Source organism: Crocodylus siamensis, chromosome 15, assembly GCF_052110815.1.
Source record: "Crocodylus siamensis isolate JL-2025a chromosome 15, ASM5211081v1, whole genome shotgun sequence".
Lineage (NCBI taxonomy): Eukaryota > Metazoa > Chordata > Crocodylia > Crocodylidae > Crocodylus > Crocodylus siamensis.
In genome coordinates, this window is record NC_143409.1 from 51,762,920 (window position 1) to 51,782,814 (window position 19,895).

The 19,895-nt window shown below is 52.0% G+C and overlaps 1 protein-coding gene across 1 annotated transcript; it reads right to left on the minus strand.

Annotated features, from left to right (window-relative positions):
* Nucleotides 1-10,163: 10,163 nt before the first annotated feature.
* On the minus strand, nucleotides 10,164-13,230 carry LOC149852787 (olfactory receptor 2G6-like). Its single transcript, XM_090029824.1, has 2 exons — nucleotides 13,221-13,230; nucleotides 10,164-11,282 (listed from the first exon to the last, which is right to left on the minus strand). Exons 1-2 carry the CDS (start codon nucleotides 13,228-13,230, stop codon nucleotides 10,354-10,356), a joined length of 939 nt encoding a protein of 312 aa, XP_089885950.1. The 3' UTR covers nucleotides 10,164-10,353.
* Between the last annotated feature and the right edge of the window lie 6,665 nt (nucleotides 13,231-19,895).

The window sequence follows — 19,895 nt, forward strand, 5'->3', positions numbered from 1 at the left end:
AAAGCGATGGAGAGGAGTACACAGAGGGGGAAGGGGGAGAGACAGAAAGTAGGAGACAAATTGGAAGATAGAAATATGCAGAGAGCTAAAGAGCTGGAGTTGGAAAGGTCTGAGCTGGAAAGGTCTGCAGAAGGGGAGTGGATGCAGGAGTGAGGGGCCCACCTGTCTGCAAGGCCGTGCAGCCTAGCCCTGCTCTCTTTGGGCTCACAGACCCGCTCTCTGTCCCGCAGAGACACGAGCTCAGGTCTGAAGCCCCATGTCTTTGCTGTGCTTGGCTCCCACCCACAGCTCAGGATCCCTCTCCCCAGCTCTAAAGGCTATGGCCACTGGGGGAGGAGGCTGGGGAGAGGGAGGAGGCAGGGGTGGAGCAGAGCGCGGATGGGAGATGGAGGGGTGCGTGGCACTGGGCACTCGGCTGGGACAGGCATGGAGCCCGGGGGAGCCGCATCCCAAACACAGCCCGAGGCTCCTGCACCAGTGGGACCCCCCGAGGGAGCGCCGGGGAAGTGACCTCTCACCCATGGGCCTTTCCCACATCCGGTCACAGGGCTGTGCGCAGCAGATGGGTCCTGGCCTGCCACAGGCTCCCCCTGCTTCCAGGTCTCATTTCCCAGCCCTCCAGCCTGCCTTGGTGCTTATAAAAGCAACCCAGGTCTCACATCACATGGAGAGCTGGCAAGCCCTGTCCTTTTGAACAGGAGTGGACGGGCGAGTGGAGGGGGCAGGAAAATAGTGGGGGTGACTAGAGGCCCCTTTTGTTGAGAGCACCAAATACAGCCACCTGCAAAGTGGTGGGTGACAACCAGGGCCATCCCTGGGGGGTGCAAATTGGAGCTATTGCCCCAGGCCCCGTGCTTTGGGGGGCCCCATGGAGCTAGGTGGAGCAGCGACTCCACATCCAGCTGCTCACTACCCCCCCCACCCGCTGCCCAGCCCTCCACGTCCAGCTGCTTGCTACCCACCCCCAGCTTCTTCAGGTCCGGGATCAGAGCAGGGGCGGTGTCCCGCATCGGCTGATTAGCCCCGAGCTCCACACTCTCCTTGGGTCACCTCTGGTGACCATGCCCCGCCATTGGCATGGTGGCAGCTGGTGCTGTCCTATGTGTAGCTGCTACCATGGGCATCAAGCAGCTTTGCTACATCTCTTGTCTTGGTTGTGACCTGAGCTGGGGAAGTAGTTACCCTCTTTACCTGTTTGGAGCACAGGGCTGAAAACAACATGTGGAAGTGAGAGCAAGGAGCTGAGTGTGGGAGGAAGGGGGGACCCAGACGGTACGGCTCAGACTCTGGACTCTGGGAGTCTCTCTTGCGTGAGAGATTCCCGGAGTCCAGACCAATCTCTCTCTAATGGTTAGAGCAGCGCAGAGCTGGGACTCTGGATTTCTGGGCTGTTTTCATTGCTCCGTTATCTGTTCTGTGTAACAAGGCCCCTACCCGTTACCAGAATGGGTCTAAGGGTAGCCAGCCCTTCCTCCCTCCATCACCCACCCCACTCCACCTTTTCCTCTCGTACCTTTAGTGCTTTTGCTGGTGCATCCTGTCCCTGGTAGAAGTCCCTTCTCCCTGGTAGAGGTTCGCTCTCCCTAGTTTCCTGGTTCCCTGGTTCTGGTTCCCCACTTTGCTCTCACTTCCTTCTGCTTCATGTCCATGTCTCTTCTGCTTGTGCCACTGTGATGATGCCAGAAGGAAACTGATAGGCAGGGGAGCCTGAACCAAGATGGCTTCGGGGTCCAGGTGCAGGCAGAGCCTGATGACCCAAGGGGCAGAAATAGAGGGGCCATGTGTAAGTGAGCCCTGTAGAAGTGAGCCCTGTAGAAGACCAAGGCTTAGGCCAGGACAGGCAGTCTGGCTGTGGAAGCTTTCAGGCATGGGACCTTGTCTGAGAGGTGTCAGGACTGGAGCCCAGACTGCAGGGAGAGGACTCAGGAGGCAAGCTGAGCGCCCCGGGCACTTTCTGTTTTGTTTTCATTTCTACTTGGAACCTACCACATAGGGGCACAGTGAACCCCACGTGGGGCACTCCTTTAAACTGGGACTGGTGCTTGTATTTTATAGTTTCCTTGTAGATCCGAGTAGCACCTCTAGGGGATGTGCAGAGCACTGAAAGGGGATGATTGGAGATATCCTAAATGTGAAATTGCACTGAGTGGACAGGGGATAAGGACTAGAGTAACTTCTGTGCCCACACAAGGCATAGCTTGCCTGGACTGTAAAGCAGGACCATTAAAGTATGTTCTGCGGCCACATGAGGTCAATCTTGCCTAGACCGTAAGGCAGGAGGTGGCAGGAGAGAAACCGACTCAGGGCTCCTAGCTGGCTCTGTAATGGATATTGTGGTTTCTGGATCCTGCAATCTTAGGGTGTGCCCAGAGGGCCTGAATAGAGGGCCCTGAGCTAGAGGGCTCAGAAAGAGTAAAATTGGGGTGAGGCTGGGGGCAGGGTAGGGATCTTAGAGCAGACATGGCCCACCTCTTCAAAAGTGTGCCTTGCCCACTGTGCAGCCTCCCCTATTAATTTTGACATCAAGACATGGCAGGAAAGACTACCGAATAGGGGGGGAAACAAGACGGTGTAGGTTTTGAGGAGGTCAACCAAAGGCTTAAGAGATGGTGTCACCGTGCAAGCTTTGGATACCTTGACCTTGGTATGCAGTTCAGAGACAGCGGTCTGCATACAAGGATGGTATTCATCTCACAAGCAGAGGGAAGAAGCTCTTCACTACAAGAATCAATGACTTGTTGAGGAGGGCTTTAAGCTAGGCATGTCTGGGGGTGGGGGAGAAGGTTTCACTGCTGTACACGAATCCTTCAGCCATGATGACACAGGGGAGGTCATTCAGGCAATGGATGTCCAGATAAGTACTGACATCTGGAGACACTGGCAGCGTGACAGAAGACCTGAGGTGACAAGGGGGGAACTGAAGTGTCTTTATGGGAATGCCAGAAACATGGGAAATAAATCGGAGGAACTGGCACTCCTAGTAGACAAGGAACTTGATCTGACTGGTTTGATGACATGATTAGGCAGTGAATATTGAGGGGTATAGGCTTTATAGGAAGGATCAGGTTGGGAAGAAGGGAAGTGGTGTGGCTCTCTATGTGAAAGAGCAGTGCCCCTCCCTGTATGTCTTGTTTGACAGCAGGGAAGGTCCCTTGAAACTCTCTGGGTCAGGATACGATGGGGATTAGGAGAGGTAGGAGTCTACTACAGGCCTCCCTCCCAAGAAGAGGAGAGTGATCAGGCAGTCTCTGGGGAACTGACTGAGACAGCTAGCACTAAAGATATGATTGTCACGGGTGACTTCAACTACCCTGACATCTTTTGGGAGGACCATTCGGCCAGCTCCCGCAGGTCAGCCAACTTCTTGGCAACAATAGAAAATCTGTTCCTGACTCCGGTTATGGAAGGGCCTACTAGGGGTAAGGCCACTCGGGATTTAGTGCTGACCAAAGAAGAGGACATGATAGGTGACCTGAGGATTGGAGGTACTCTGGGCAACAATGATCATGACCTGATTAGGTTCACTGTCTACCGTAAGGCTGGGAAATCAGTCAGCAGAACTGAAGTCCTAGATTTCAGAAAGGCAGACTTTGGCAAACTCAGAAGACTAGTTGGAGAGGCCCTCTGCGACCAGCGACTGGATGATGTGGGAGTTCAGGAATGGTGATGCTTCTTTAAGGAGGCAATTCTCACTGCTTAGAAACAGGCTATCCCCATGTGGACAGAAATCCGGAAAGGAGCCTGAAAAAGAGAAGGCTGAGAGGGGACTTGGTAGCAGCAGAGTAATGGCCACAGTCTGGACACCCTAGTTGTGAAGCAGTTTTTCCTAATGTTCAGCCTGAAATGAGCCTGATATGATCTTCCAGGAGTTTGTGACCATTACTCCTAGTTTTCCTCAAGGGTGCCTTAGTGAACAGTTGTTCATTGAGCCCTAGATGTACGCTTCTGATGTAGCAGTAAGCTGCTACCAAGTCCCCTCTTAGCCTTCCCTTTTTCAGGCTGAAGAGTCCCAGATCCCTCAGCCTTTCCTCATAATAGCTTGACGTGCAAGTCTCTGATCATATGGGTAGCCCTTCTCTGGACTTTCTCAAGCTTTACCCTGTCCTTGTTAAGGTGTGGAGCCCAGAACTGGACCCAGTACTCCGGCTGCATCTCACCAGAGCTGAGTAGAGCCGAGCAGAGCAGGAGAATCACTTCTTTGCAGTGGTTTTGCTGGAGATGCATCAATTGATGCATACCAGCGTATTGTTGGACCTGCTGGCGACAGCATCGCACTATCAGCTCATGTTCATACTGTGGGCAATTATTACCCCCAGATCTTGTTGACAAGTGATGAGGGATCTTTAGTCCTGCTGCCTGATGAGAGGCAGCAGTTGCACAAGCGCCCATAGCGTGACTTCTGCTTGTCCACAGCTTGAGCTGCAGTTTCCCCAAACCCCTGCACCTACCTCCTTGAAGCTTGGCAGGCTTTGTTGCCTCAGCAGGGGCTACCATTCCTGCAGTTTTGACCCCACTGTGGCTTAACACATACATATGACATGAGTGTTGTTCTAAAGACTTTGAGGTGCAGTTTCTCTTTACCCCCTGCACCTATGTTCTTGAAACTTGATACGCTTCACGCCCTCAGAAGGGGCTATCATTTCTGCAAGTGTCATTCAAATCAGGCCAGAAATGACAATGTTATAGCCTGTTTCAACCTTCCCCATTGTATCCTGTGGGTGAAACGTTGAAACAGGGTCAAAACGGCAAAACATTTCGACAGAACAGAACGGAGCAGCTGTTTCAACTCAAAACAAAAGTCAAAATGGGATACGACTTCTAGGGACAGAGAGGATCTAGTCAGGGGACTTCTGGAGGGACGGGATGTATTGAAATCAGCTGGTCTGGACGATCTCCACCCCCGAGTGCTGAGGGAACTAGCAGAGGTCATGGCAGGACCCCTGGCACGGCTGTATGAGCACTCGTGGTGCTCTGGTGTGGTCCCAGAGGACTGGAAGAGGCCAATGTGGTTCCCATCTTCGAAAAAGGGAGGAAGGAGGACCCAGGAAACTATAGGCCAGTCAGTCTTACCTCGATCCTGGGTAAGCTTTTTGAGAGAATTATCCTGGTGCATGTCCACGAGGGGCCAGCAGGGGAGATTATGCTTAGGGGCAACCAATGCGGGTTCATTACAGGCAGGTCCTGTCAGACCAACCTGGAGGACTTCTACGACCAGGACACCAAATCATTAGACGCAGGGGCAGCAGTGGACATAGTCTTCCTGGACTTTCTTAAAGCCTTCGACACTGTCTCTCACCCCGTTCTCATTAAGAAACTGGGGGCTGTGGTGTCGACACTCACACAGTCAGATGTGTCGCCAACTGCCTGGACAGCCGCACCCAGAGAGTGGTGGTGGATGGGTCATTTTCGACCTGGAGGGATGTGGGCAGTGGGGTCCCCCAGGGCTCGGTCCTCAGGCCTGCGCTGTTCAACATTTTCATCAGCGACTTGGACGAGGGGGTAGGTAGCACCCTGCTCAAATTCACAGACTACACTGAGATGTGGGGGGAAGTGGGCATGCTAGAAGGGAGGAATAGGCTGCAATTGGACCTGGACAGGTTACAGGGGTGGGCGGATGAGAACAGGATGGGATTCAACATTGAAAAGTGCAAGGTGCTACACCTGAGGAGGAAGAACCAGCACCATACCTACAGGCTGGGGAACTCCCTTCTCATCAGTGCAGAGGCAGAAAAGGATCTTGGAGTCATCATTGATGCCAAGATGAACATGGGCCAGCAGTGTGGGGACACGGTCAGGAAGGCCAAGCGCACCTTGTCATGCATCCACAGATGCATCTCGAGCAGGTCCAAGGAGGTGATCCTCCCCCTCTATGCGGCATTGGTCAGGCTGCAGCTGGAGTACTGCGTCCAGTTCTGGGCGCCGCACTTCAGGATGGATGTGGACAACATGGAGAGGGTTCATTCATAAGGTCTTGCACTCTGAATGATTCTAACTTTATTCCAAAGACACAGATGGGCCAATACAAGAACTAAACCCAAAGACTTCCATGCCCATTGAAATATTCCTGGACCGTAGTGGCTACATCATCACTCTGACACTAGCATGATTATACAAGAATTGTGGCTATCGTGGATATACAAGCAAGTTTTTAATCTTTGGAGCTGCGGAGTACAGTCTGAATTGAAAACACCCATTCTGGGCTGGAAAGGGCTTGGAAAGCAAAAGGCAAAGCATCACACTGCAAAAGTTACAATTGATTTAAGTCCCGTGATTTATGCCAAACTCAATATTGTGACTACTTTATTTTCAGTATGACCTGGGCACTGTCTCTTGGCTATCTCGAGTCATCAAACATGTGCATCTATAGGATCACTGCAGTGTCTCTTGAAATGATTAGGTATCTTTCCATTGATTTTTAGATCAGTTCTGAAGGCAGAGCAGTTACAGACGCAATGACACTGGTTTGTTGCCTTTTTATTTGGGTAGCTGATGAGGGAGTTTCTAGTCCTCCAAAAGAACAGAAGCATGCGCCGGGGAACAGATGGAGAGAGACAGCCTACACTTAGTTGTACTTGCACAGTTAAACTCTGCATGTCCCCAAAAGTGATTGTATTTCACTCCATGCAAAAGACACAAAACATCTGGATTGATTACATGCTTCAGGTTGCTGTGATCCAGTTTCAGCTGTGGGCAGCAGTGGAAGAGCCACTCACCTTTTGTGTAATGGCCTATTAGTTAGGACACCTGTTCTGGAAATTGGAGGTAAAGGCTTTAGCTTTCCCTCTTCTTTACAGGGATTTGAGGCAGGGCGGGAGGGTGGGGGGGAGCTGGGAAAGTTATAGCTGCCCTAGGAACAACAGACTGAGCTCTCCTTCTTTGGAGATCTTGATGCGGAGGCTGGATAAGTATAGTTGGACAGGAATGATAAAGAAGTAACATTCATGCTTTCATTCAGGTGGCTGGACAAGATGACCTTGGATGACTGTGTCATCCCTGCCAACTTAACAGCATAAGAAGATAACAAGTACCACACTGGGTCAGACCAATGGTCCACCTAGCCCAACATCCTGCCTCTAATAGTGCACAAGTGAGTGCTAAACATGGAAAGCATTGAACCAGGCATTTCTATGATTGATCTATCTCCTATTCAGTAACTTCCCTGGCATTTATTGGGTTATAAATGCCAGAGGAAACATGTCCAACCATTTTGTTCAATTGCCATCAATCATCCATGAATTTCTACAGTCTCTTTTTGAACCTGGCTATTTTATCTGCCTCCCACTCATCCCATGGCAATGAATTCCAAGTTATTTTCACATTGCATAAAAAAAGTACTTTCTCTTGTTAATTGTAAACCTGTCACCTACTAATTTCAGCAGGTGTCCCTTTCTTCTAATGTTCTGGGACTTGATGACCAACAGTTCCCTATTTATTTGATCCATACCCCTCATGATTTTATAGACCCCTACCATAGCCCCCGCCTCATCTTTTTGCTTTCCAAACTAAAAGCCTCTGCATCTGCTCACCTCCAAATTCTCAGAATAGTGCTGGAAGCCTCAGACCATGGCCTATGCAAGGCTAAGAGCACCACTTCTCCTGCTGAAACTAACTGTGAGGAAGAGGATGCAAGAGTTGTACAAGTAGAAAAATACGCAAGAGGTAGCCTGATTCACTAGGCCAGGATTTTTCAACCTTTTTTGGTGGCTGGTCAAGAAGCAGGGAACCCCCCGCCACCCGTTGACAAGCAGGGGTTCCCTGATGGCTGGTTGACAAGGCGGGGTGGGGGGCGGTCCCCTGGCAGCCGGTTGATGAGCAGTGAAACCAGAAGGTCCGTTGCCACTGCTACATACCCCCAAGGGTAGACATGCCCCTGGGTGAAAGCCCCTATGCTAGGCCCAGGAGATGGTCCTTGGGCTGGGAGAAAAGGAGTCCTCGTTCTGCTCCTGACATTGCTTATGCTCTTTACATTCAATGGTCAATGGATAAAGTGGATAAATGCCATTGGGAACATATTAGTTTTGCTTCTTCCAGACCCTGCCTTGAGGTTCAGGACTCTTGCAACCCTTTTCTCATTATAAGCTGACTGAAGCTGAAGGAGTGGAGGAACTTGTCAGCTATGCCTGCTTTGCATTCAGGTGGTCAGGAAACTTTGTAGTGAGGTGGCAGATGTGGATTGAGATTCCCCTGAGACTGAGGTGAGGCCTCATTAAAATGGAAATGCCCTCCTTAGTGGTATTCAGCATGTCAGGTAGAAAATGAAGGGCCAGAGAAGATCAACCTGTGGCAGGCGGAAGGAATCTGGCAGTGGATAAATAAAAAAGACAGCACATCTCGCAGGCTGAAGTAGAATTCCCGCCCGGTGGTGAGAGGCCTGGTGTGAGGTTGTGCCACATCTGGACATAGCCATTGTTCCAGGGTACCATCTCCAGTGGTTGCTGGGAAGTGGCTGGAGAGCAGTTTGCCCTTCTTGCCTCTGGTACCTTGATGTAAAATGGTCATTTAGGCTGTAGGAGGCTGCCCTGCTCTTAATTTAATGACCACCTGGTGTTTGTGGTCTGCACTTTATGGGCTAATTGTGTGACTCTGTTCCACCCCTACACCACACCGCAGGCCTCACAGATGTCATCCCCATGGCTGTTCTCTCATTGCACACACAGCCCTCCCCTGGGCCCTCAGAGGGTTTGGTCTTTCTGTCAGCTCCTCACCGGCCCCTCAGACCCCTCAGTCTCCCACTTGGCCCCTCTCTGAGCTCCCAGGCTGCTCGGTCTCTCCCTGGACCCTTCTGGTCCCACACTTTCTTGGCCCCTGTCTGGGCCTTTGGACCCTTCTACTCTCACTCTTTCCTGGCCCCTTCCTGGGCCTGTGGACACCTCTGATCCCACTTTCTTTCCTGCTGCCTCTAGAGTTTGCTTGTTCCACTACTGGTCCCACTTTCTCAAACTCCAGCTCTCTGCATGGGCCCGCTCTCAGCCTCAGGATCCTGTTGTCCTTTCTGGGCCTTCTCTCAGTCTCAGGGCTCCTGCAGTCTCTGCAGTGGTGCCTCCTGTACCTTTTGATTCCTCTTGGGCCCTGGCCCTGCCTGAGTCAGTTGAGCTTCTGGGTGTCAAACCCAGCTGCCAGCCCTCACTCACCCATGGGTCTGCTTGCTGTGCTAACAAATGTCCCTTCTGTGGACTTCCTCTGGGGTCCAATCTGCCCTTCATTGGGCCCTTAAGCCTATGGGCCTTCTGCCCTGTTAGTAATTGCCCTCCTATGGTCCCTCTACCTGGCCCAAACTTAGGACACTTAGACCACTGGAAAGTTGCTTCCAGTGCTTTTCTCTCAGTGTGCTCCCCCGGCCTTTCTCCACCAAAGGGTGTCCCATAATGCACTGGGGACTGAGGTATTTGGATGCCCCATAATCATTCTTCCCTGGGGTTTGCCACCAGTGGCGCTGTCAAGGACTACCCCACCACAAGCACATAACAACCAGCCCTGGTAGGGTGCTGTTTTAGGTCATACCCAGGACCCATCTCTAGGTTTTCTTCCTCTGGGTATGTTAAGCCAGTTCAGTCTCTCACCTCTGAGCCCTCTGGCCCTGGCTCTCATCCCCTGGTCCCTCTGGGCTCCCCTAGACCCTTCAGCAGGTCTTTACACTTAGCCCTGCTCTCTGGGCTCCAGACACCTCATCACATCCTTCACACTTGGCCTCTCTCTCTCCCCTGGATGCCTCATCGGGCTTGGGTTCTGTGTGTGCGTGCATGTGCAATGCACCCCCAGACACCTGAGGGGTGTGTGTGTGTGTGTACACACCCAACCCCAACCCCACACACATGCCCATATCTCTGGGCAGACCTAGACCCCTTCCTGAGTCCCTAGGAACCTCTGCCGCCCATTTAGTTCCTTCCCAAACCTCCAGACTGCCTCAAATGCAGACCTTCTGGACATGCAGCCCTGCTCAGGGCCCAGGCTTATATCCACCGTAAGTCCAGCCCTCCTCCTGGGTCAAATCAACCCCACCCATCAGTCCTAGCCACCCCCTGCAGACTCCCTGGGTCAGATGACCCCATAATCACCCCTAGACCCAGCTGCCTCTCCCTTTAAATTGGCAGGTGCTCTTCAGCCTGCCAGAGTCACATCACAAGAACACACTGTGGGTCACAGTGTCTTATAATCCTGGGGGAAGAAAATTTCTTTTTAGATGAAAATCAAGCCTTTGGCTAATTTTCTGATTTCATATTATCAGTCACAGGACAGAGAAGAGACCTGAAGGACTGAAAAGAGTAAAAGGAAATGGGATATTTGCGGGCTAGAAATGGAAAGAAGGGAAATGGTCCAGGAGGCATGGGGAGCAGAGGGTCCCGGGCAGATTGACTAACCCCAACCTATAAGGGCTGGCTTTCTCCGAAGCAGTCTCCTCAGGGCCCCGTGTACCTCCTTGTTCCTCAGTGTGTAGATCAGCGGGTTCAGCATCGGGGTAACCATGGTGTAAAACAGGGAGACTATCTTGCCCTGACCCTTGGAGGGAGGCTGCAGGTACATGTAGATGCCGGGGCCATAGAAGAGAGACACCACAGCCAGGTGGGAGGTGCAGGTGCTGAAGGCCTTGCGCCTGCCCTCAGCCGAGCGGATCCTCAACACAGCAGCACCAATGTAGCCGTAGGAGATAAGGATCAGGCTCACAGGCACCACCAGGAAGATCACACTGACGGAAAGCAGCTCTGCCTCATTGAAGGAAGTGTCAGTGCAGGCCAACTTGAGCAGGGCGGGCACCTCGCAGAAGATGTGATCAATGTGGTTCTGGCCACACAGCGGCAGCTGTATAGTCGGCACTGTCAGTGCCAGTGAATTGAGCAGACCACCGAACCAAGAACTGGCAGCCATGAGCAGGCAGAGGCGACGGCTCATAATTGTCACATAGCGCAGGGGCTGGCAGATAGCAGTGTAGCGATCGAAGGCCATGACTGCCAGCAGGAGGCACTCGGTGGACCCCAGTCCAAGGGAGATGTAGACCTGGGCCACGCACCTACCCCAGGAGATGGTCTTGCGCGTACTGAGGAAGTTCACCAGCATCTGGGGGCCAAGACTGGTGGTGTAGCAGATGTCAAGGAAGGAGAGGTTGCTGAGGAAGAAGTACATGGGTGTGTGGAGACGGCGGTCCAGCCGGGAGATGACAATGATGGTGACATTCCCAAGCAGCGTCATCATGTAGCTGATTAAAATGAGCACAAACAGCAGCAGCTCCAACTGAGGTTGATGCGACATCCCCAGCAGGATGAATTCCTCAATAATACTCTGATTTCCTTCATGCTGATTCTCCCATGCTGCTTTGCTATGCATCACCTATGGGTAGAGAAATAGGAAGGGTGACAAAGACCCTTCAGGCAGGCAGGAGGTTGGTGATAAAAGGTACTGCAGTGTGACTGGCAGTGTCTGGTATCCATGAATCCTGGAGGACTGTGCAATTTAATGAGCAGAAAATAGCTACACCCCCAGTGAGTGGATCTGAAAAAGGCTGGAAGGGGGGGTTGTTGGCATTTTTGCATTGTTCAGTCAATTACTAGGAAATGGTTGCAGGTGTAAGAGAAGAAATGAGAATGTCTATAATGAAGCTGTCTAACCTTGGGCTCATGGGCTGCATGTGGCCGACAAGGGGTTCGTTTGTAGTCCTTGAGCCTGCAGCTAGTAGCAATGTCCCCCACTGCTCTGGCTGCAATAGCAGGCTGGGCCTCCATGCTCACTCTATTCAACAGGAGAAAAGCTGAAATACAGGATTTCCCCATCAACGTCTTTGATACATGTTAATGAATGAACTCCCTGGATTTGTAATTTTTTCTAAGAAGCCAGGGCATGCAGGGGGAGAGAGTGGAGCAGTGCCAAGAAAGACCCTGGCTCTCATACAGCTCTTCGAGTCAGAAAGCGAGAGTGGTTTTGGCCACTGCTGCCTGGCTGAATTTTCTCAGTTGAAGTGATGACCTTGTGAGAGGCATGAAAGAGAGGGTGAGTGACAGATAGAGTTGGAAAATGATCATGTGGGAGGGTGGTTTGGTGGTTTATACCAGGGGGAGAAGTGAAGAAACTGGAATTTTGTTCCCTTTCCTGCTGCCAACTCCCTAGGTGATCTGTGGCCAGTCCCTCCATCTCTCTGGGTGTGTCTACATGTTGATTAATGAGCCATAATTACTAGGCATTAAGTTTAGGACTTGGTTAACCAAGTGCTAACTTAATGCACGGTAACATGTGCTACTGCCTGGTAACCTGGGCTCATGGTTTTTTAGTGATGCTTCCTGTTCAGCAGACTAATAACACTGTGCAGTACTGTCTTAGTATGGGTTTTGCCTGGCATGCTACAGTGCAGCGTTACTAAGCTACTGGACAGTTAGCATCTCATGTTGAGGCATCCTCTGAGTATAAATGTATTCACCTTGTTTAAATAAAGAAGAATAATCCTTTCCCCTCTCCATTGTGCTACTTATCTAGTTAAATTGGGGTACCTAGATTATTAAGTTTTTTCTCTCTCCACACCTGTCTGTGAAGCACCTGCAACAATGTGACCGTGTCTCAACTGAATTAAGGACTTTTTTCTCCCTGCGTGTCTGTGCAAAGCACAGCAAATAGGGCCTGCATCTCTGCTGGGGTAGGAGTTTCCTCTCCCTATGCATTTGTGTAGTACTTGGCACAGAAGGATCCTAATCTCAGCCCAGAAGGAGACCATCTCTCACTGAGTGCGTGCATAGACCCTGCAATAATGAGCTACAGAGCTACACTTGAGCCTCTGAACTTGTCATGGTACAGGTTCAGTATAACCCGGCAAGTGTCTGTCCTAGAGACAGACGCTAAGAACAGAGCACAACTGGATCAAAGAACAGAGAAGGAGCCTGGACAATACTTCATGCCCAGATCTGCCAACTAGACGCTGTACAGGAAATCCTGCACCCACCTGTGATTGTACTGAGGTTCTGCACAACCGGACCAAAGGTGCCATAACATACAAGTGCACAGTTGGGACTAGCTCTTGTCCTATCCAATAACAACACAGTCTGTGCTGGGCTTTTCAAGGGGCTTCGGTGATCATACTGCCCAGATCCTGCCACGTAGCTCCTAGTTAATCAGTCAGTCAGTCACTCCCATTATCACAGTGTTAGCCCAAGACAGTCGGTCAGTCTTTACCTCCAGCCATTCTGCTCTTCCCTCTCCTCACCCCATAGGATATGCTGAGCCCTTCCCTCTGTTGCTCAGACTCACCTCCATTTCGTATTGGTTTGATCACCCCAATCTCTCCTTGGACAGCATGCAGTAGTTCAGTTTTTGTGGGCAGATCCCAGATTGATGATCTCTGATCTCCCTCTTGCCAGAGAGATGGAAGCACCTAGTTGTGGAGCTGCAATGGCTTCAAGGCACCTTCGGCAGTGTAATTCCTTCTGTCCTGGCTGGCGCAGAGGAGCAGAATTGCTTGAAGCTGGCTCTGGAGGTCCAGAGCAGTGACAGCTGTTTCCCATCCCCGTGGTTTGGGGGAAGGCTCGCTGACAGAGAAGCACAGCCCCTCAGACCAGCAACCCCCTGGTGTTGGGTCCCCCAGTCCCGGTACCAAGGCTTGATTTTGTGTAAGAGATCTGGAGACAATGCAGACCTCTGTGTCAGTGCACTGCTGCCAGGAAGGGGCGTCCTAAGTCGGTCTGCACTGGATCAGCCTCCTCAGAGCCCATTGACATTGGTGATGGGAGAATTAGAAATGCCAGCTGTGCCCCGGACAAAGTGCATGTGAGAGAGGGAGGGATGAAGGAGGAAGGAGAGAGACAAAGCTGCAAGGAGACAGTGGCTGGATCAGTGCCAGTCAGGGAATACATAGAAGGAGAAACACAGAGATGAGTGGATATTTATGAAAGGAGAGAAGGAGAGTGATAAAATAATAAAAAGAAAAAAAAACTGACTGAAAAAGACATATTGATTGACAGATAAAGAACGGGAGAACTAAAGAGGTGGGTGGATGGGAAGGAAAAGAAATGGAAAGAGAAAGAAATCTGATGTATAGATAAAAAAAAGATCAAAGAAAAGGATCTGAAGGGGCCAATTAAAAGTAGATGGATACAGGAGGAGAGAAAGAGATGGATAAGAACTTGGTTACAGGAGAGAGAATGACAAGTGGCGGGGCACAAGTGTGAATATAGAGAATTGGATAGAGGTGAGTGTATAGAGGGGGATGTCGAGAGAGAGAGAAAGTAGGCGACAAATTGGGAGATAGAAATATGCAGAAAGCTAAGAAGCATGAGTTGGGAAGGTCTGCAGATGGGGAGTAGATGCAGGCGTGAGGGGCCCATATGTCTACGAGGCCATGTGCCCTGCCGCAGCCTAGCCCTGCTGTCTTTGGGCTCACAGACCCGCTCCCTGTCCTGCAGAGACACGAGCTCGGGTGTGAAGCCCCCTGTCTTTGGCTGTGCTTGGCTCCCATCCACAACACACGATCCCTAGCTGTAAAGGCCATGGCTGTTGAGGGGCGGGGGCAAGGGGAAGGAGGAGGCCGGGGTGGAGCAGAGCGCGGATGGGAGGTGGAGGGGTGCGTGGCACTGGGCACTCAGCTGGGGGCAGGCATGGAGCCCGGGGGAGCCGCATCCCAAACACAGCCCGAGGCTCCTGCACCAGTGGGACCCCCCGAGGGAGCGCCGGGGAAGTGACCTCTCACCCATGGGCCTTTCCCACATCCGGTCACAGCGCTGCGCGCAGCAGATGGGTCCTGCCCCGCCACAGGCTCCCCCTGCTTCCAGGTCTCATTTCCCAGCCCTCCGGCCTGCCTTGGCACTTGTAAAAGCACCCCAGACTCAGCAGCATGTGGATGGATGTCCAGACCTGTCCTTTTAAACAGAAGGATGTGGGAAAACAGCGTGGGTGACCAGAGGCCCCATTTGTTGAGGGCAGCAAATGCAGCCACTGGCACAGTGGTGGCTGACCACCACCACCACTGGCACGGTGGCACCAGGCGCTGTCCTTTGTGTTGCTGCCACCATGGGCGTCAGCGTGCTCTGCTCTCTCTTGTCGTTACATGGCCATGAGAGGAGCCGGGAAAGTTGTTGGCCTGTTTCCTGTAGTGAGCGCGGGGCTAAAAACAACGTGCAGCGGAGCTGTGTGGGAGTGAGGAGGAGGAGCTGCGCGGGAGGAAGGGGGACCCAGAGGGAGCGGCTGAGACTCTGGGCTCCGGGAATCTCCCTTGTGTGAGAGGAGAGTGGAGCCGAATGGTTAGAGCAGTGCAGACCTAGATGTCCAGACTCCTGGACTCTCTTGATCGGCCCCTGCCCATTACCGGAATGGGAATGGTTGTCCAGGGGTATCCAGCCCTTCTCCCCTTCATCACCCACCTCATTCAACCTTGCCCTCAAATACCTTTTGAGTGTTTGCCAGTACATCCCATCCCTGGCAGAGGCCCCTTCCCCCTGGCTTCCCAGTCTTTCTTCCGAGTGCCCGCTCTGCTCTCACTTCCTTCTGCTTCATCTGTGTATCTCTCCTGTTTCTGCCCTTTGGTGACACCACAGGCAAACTCACAAGCAGGGGAGCCTGAAGCAAGATGGCCATGGGGCCCAGGTGCAGGCAGAGCCTGATGGCCCGGGGGCAGAAGTAGAGGGGCCGTGTGACCCAGGAAGCCCTGCGCAAAGCCCCTAGCTCCCTACGTAAGAGATATTGCAAGTGCTGAAACCTGCGGTCATGGGCTGTGCTCAGAGCTGAGCCAGGATCTGGTGGCCCTGAATAGAGAGCCCTTGGTGGGAGGGCTGAGCAAGAGAAACACTGAGATGACCTTGGAGCAGACAAGGCCCGTCTCTTTGAAAATGTGCCTTGCCCTGGGTACAGCCTCCATTATTAATTTTGCTCTCAAGATGTGGCAGGTGAGACTACTGAGTATGGGGGAGCCTGGAGGGCATAGGCACTAATAGGCCTCCAGGTGGGTACCCTGTAGCAGCACTTGGATGCAGCGTACACTGCGATCAATATGTACATTAATGTTGGCCTGTAAAATGATTGGGACTGGCCTGCAGTAGCACAGGATATTGGCCCAGTGTGTGCTGCTTCATTACCCTGTGATGTACTTCTTCAGCTGCTCTCGCTCTTCTCCTGCAGCAGGTGCCTACCATCACCAACAAATTCAGCCCCCACCCCGGTTCCCTCACACCCCAGGTGTTAGGGTTAGGGTTAGGAATCAGGTGCTTGTACCATGACGAGTGGAGGTGATGGTGGCATCACGCAGCTTGGAAACTGAGCAGGGGAATAGCAGCCCACGGCAGCCTGCTGCACTACACTGGTTGCGCACCCATGGCTCAGTGGAGTATGTGCTGCACTAGCTGGTGAATCAGTCAACTGACAACAAAGCTTGTTTAATTCTGGGCTTCTGGCCACTGACCTGGAGTCCAGCAGTAGTGAGTAAGCAAGTAAGTGGCCAGTGCCGTACTGTTGTACGAAATGGGTACCTGTCCATGGCCAGAGAATGTGCATAGGGCGGGGTGTGGAGCACTGGCCTAGGTGGCCAGTGATGTCTTGCAAACAGTTTGGATGCCCCAGACCTGTGTGGTGCCTGAGCTGCAACAAAGAGATAGAGCAAATTAGGTTAGCTGCCTCCTGAGACTTTGGCGAAGGTGGGAGGTCAGGACATCGATCTCAGTACGTTGGTGCTCTGGTCTGGGCTGGATTTTTCTTTCTCCCTGCTTCAACCCTGTCAGGAAAGCCCTGGGCTGTGTGTGACATTCCCCGAGTGACTCTGGGGAGGCTCCATGCTGGGCCATCCCTCACCTGACCTGAACAAAGGAGATTTTGGTGGATGCCTTTCACAAGCCTCCCCAGCCGATGTGAGCCTGAATTGGAGGTGCTCCCCGCAGGGAGACTCCTCATTAGGCCTCAGGTTGTGGCGCAGCGGGCATTGTTAGCATCTTGGCATTGGCTCTCTGCTTGGGGAGACTTTAGAAAGAACCTGGGTCTCATTAAATACATTTCCTTTTTGTGCTGCAACCTCTGTAGAGACTCCTGGAAAGTGCAGGCAGATCATTAAAAAGATTTTTGTGCCCAGTTCAGAAATGAACCAAAGTGAACCGAGCTCCATGCAATTTCAGGGCAAAGGAGAGGGGGCAGGGCTGGAGAAATAAACGGGAATGTAGAATTACCCTAGTGCATGTGGCCAGTGTCCTCAAGTGCAGGGTGCAGTAGGGCATCCCACCCCTCAGCTGTAGAGTGACACCCCTGGTGGACAGATGTGGTACATCTTGCTTTTAGGAGGAGTTTCTACTTTAGCCACTCAAGTCAGTAATTTATATATGAATTAGGGAATGCTGCTGCACACAAATGAACCATTTCATGCTACCCCACATGAATGCTGCGTGTCGCTGGAGGCTGGGGGTGGGCACAGCTAGCTCCCATAGGTGGCGGTGGCACTGGCGCTGTTGGCGGCAGGACCGGGGCATCAGCAAGCGGTTAGCTCCCACAGGTGGCTATGGCACTGTCCACGGGGTGACAGGGGCACGGCAAGTGCTGACCGGCAGCTGGCGACCACCCGCAGATGCTGCTGGCGGTAGAGGCAGAAAGGGCGGGACGGTGGTGAGTGGCAACCACCCACGGGCACCGCTGGCATTGTAGGTGCCGCCTTTTTGCAGGGGGTGCACCACCAATCTCAGGGGATGCACGTGCAGCTGTGTGCACTCCCTATGTGTGGCCAGTGCTGCCCCATGTATCTTTCCTTCATTCATCCAAATCTTGAGCCAATGTCACCCTTTTGGAAGAAACTGGCGTTATTGCCTCAGTCACCCCACTGTTGCCCCAGAGTCACCCTGCCAAAGTACTTAGGGGAAATTCTCTTCTCCCTTCAAGAGGATTGACCCCACTGAGGTCACAGATGTTGATTCCTCCCTCAGACTACCCTTGTATGAACCAAGGGTGACCACCGTGATTTTTCCATGTGTAAACATGGAGCAGCAAGGGATCTGAGGGCGGAGGACACAGGGGATGGATGCAGGAACAGGGCAGGAAGAAGTAAGGTGCCAGCAGGGATTTTGTGAGCGGGAGGACAGGGTGTGGCGAGGCATGATGGAGTCTGTCCCCAGGTTAGGCCTGGGACTGGGCGAGCAAAACAACAGACTGTTAAAGTTATCATTCATTTAAGTCCCATGTTTTTTGCCAAACTCAATGTTGTGACTACCTGATTTTCAGTAGGACCTGGGCACTCTCTCTTTTTGGCCACCTTAGGTCATGAAACATGTGCGTCTATGGGACCACTGCACTGCCTCTTGAAATGAGTAACCATATATCCACTATTTTGTTTAGATCCCTCCTGAAGGCAGAGCAGTTACAGAACCGATGAGGGACTGGTTTGTTGCCTCTTTATTTGGGTAGCTGATGAGGGTTTCTTTAGTCTTCCAAAAGAACAGAAACAGGGGATGGGAAACAGATCGAGAGAGGTTTCCTATATTGCCTCTCGTTCCTCTTAGTCCCTCTTGCATGGGTAAAGTCTGCATGTCACCAAACGTGATTGCCTATCACTCAGTGCAGAAGACACAAAATAGCTGGATCCCTCGCCTGGTTCAGGTCACTGTGATCCAGTTTCGGCTGAGGGCAGCAGTGGAAGAGCCACATATGCTGTAATGGCCTATTAGTTACGGCACCTGTTCTGGAAATTGGTGGGCAAGGCTTTAGCTCCCCCCAGGCCTTACAGGGGTTTGAGGCTATGGGGAGGGGCTGCAAAAGTTACGGCTGCACGAGGAACAACAGAATGAGCTCAACACAGACAAATGTAAGTGGAATAGACTGCCTGGAGACCGGTGGGATCTCCTTCTTTGGCAGTTTTGGTGCAGAGGCTGGATAAGTAGAATTAGACAGGGATGATTAAGAAGTAGCACTCATGCGTTCCTGCAGGCAGTTGACCAGATGACCTTGGGTAACGGTGACATCCCTTCCAACTTAACACCATAAGATGGGAACATGGTTTGTTCATGCTGGGTTGAACTAATGGTCTGTTTAGCCCAACATGCTGTCATTGATGGTCTCAAAATGGGTGCTATGCAGGGAGAGCTTTGAACCAGACGTTTTTAGGTGGATCTATCCCCAAATCAATAATCTCCCTGGCATTTCTGGGTTACACATGCCCGAGGAAATGTCTCCAGCCATTCTGTTCAATAGCCATCAATCATCCATTGGTTTCTCCAATCTCTTTTTGAACCTGCCTGTTTAGCTGCCTCCACCATAACCTGTGGCAATGAATTCCAAGTTATTTAAGATGCAGGAACCTGCCCTCATCTTAATTTAATGACCACCCGGTGTTTGTGTTCTGCACCTTATGGGTTAATTGCATGACTCCAATCTTTCCCTACACTACGCCCCAAGCCTCACAGATGTCATCCTCATTGACGTGGTCTCATTACACACACAGTCCTCCACTGGACCCTCAGATCTCTTTGTCTTTCCCTCAGCACCTCCCCTTAGTCTCCCACATGGGCCCTATCTGAGCTGCCAGGCCTGTCGGTCTCTTCATGGGCATTTCTGGCTCTTGCACTCTCCTGGCCACTCCCTGGGCCTTTGGACACCTCTGACCACAGGGTATCATCTCCAGTGGTTGCTGTGAAGCCCCTGGAGGGCAGTTTGCCCTTCTTGCCTGCAACATCTTGATGTCAAATGGTTATTTAGGTTGTATGAAGCTGCCCTTCTCTGAATTTAATGACCACCTGGTGTTTGTGGTCTGCATTTTATGGGCTAATTGTGTGACTCCAGTCTACCCCTACACCACACCCCAAGCCTCCCAGGTGTCATCCCCATGGCTGTTCTCTCATTGCACACACAGCCCTCCCCTGGGCCCTTAGAGCTTTTGGTCTGTCTGTCAGCTCCTCACTGAGCCCTCAGACGCCTCAGTCTCCCACTCAGCCCCTCTCTGAGCTTCCAGGCCCCTTGGTCTCTTC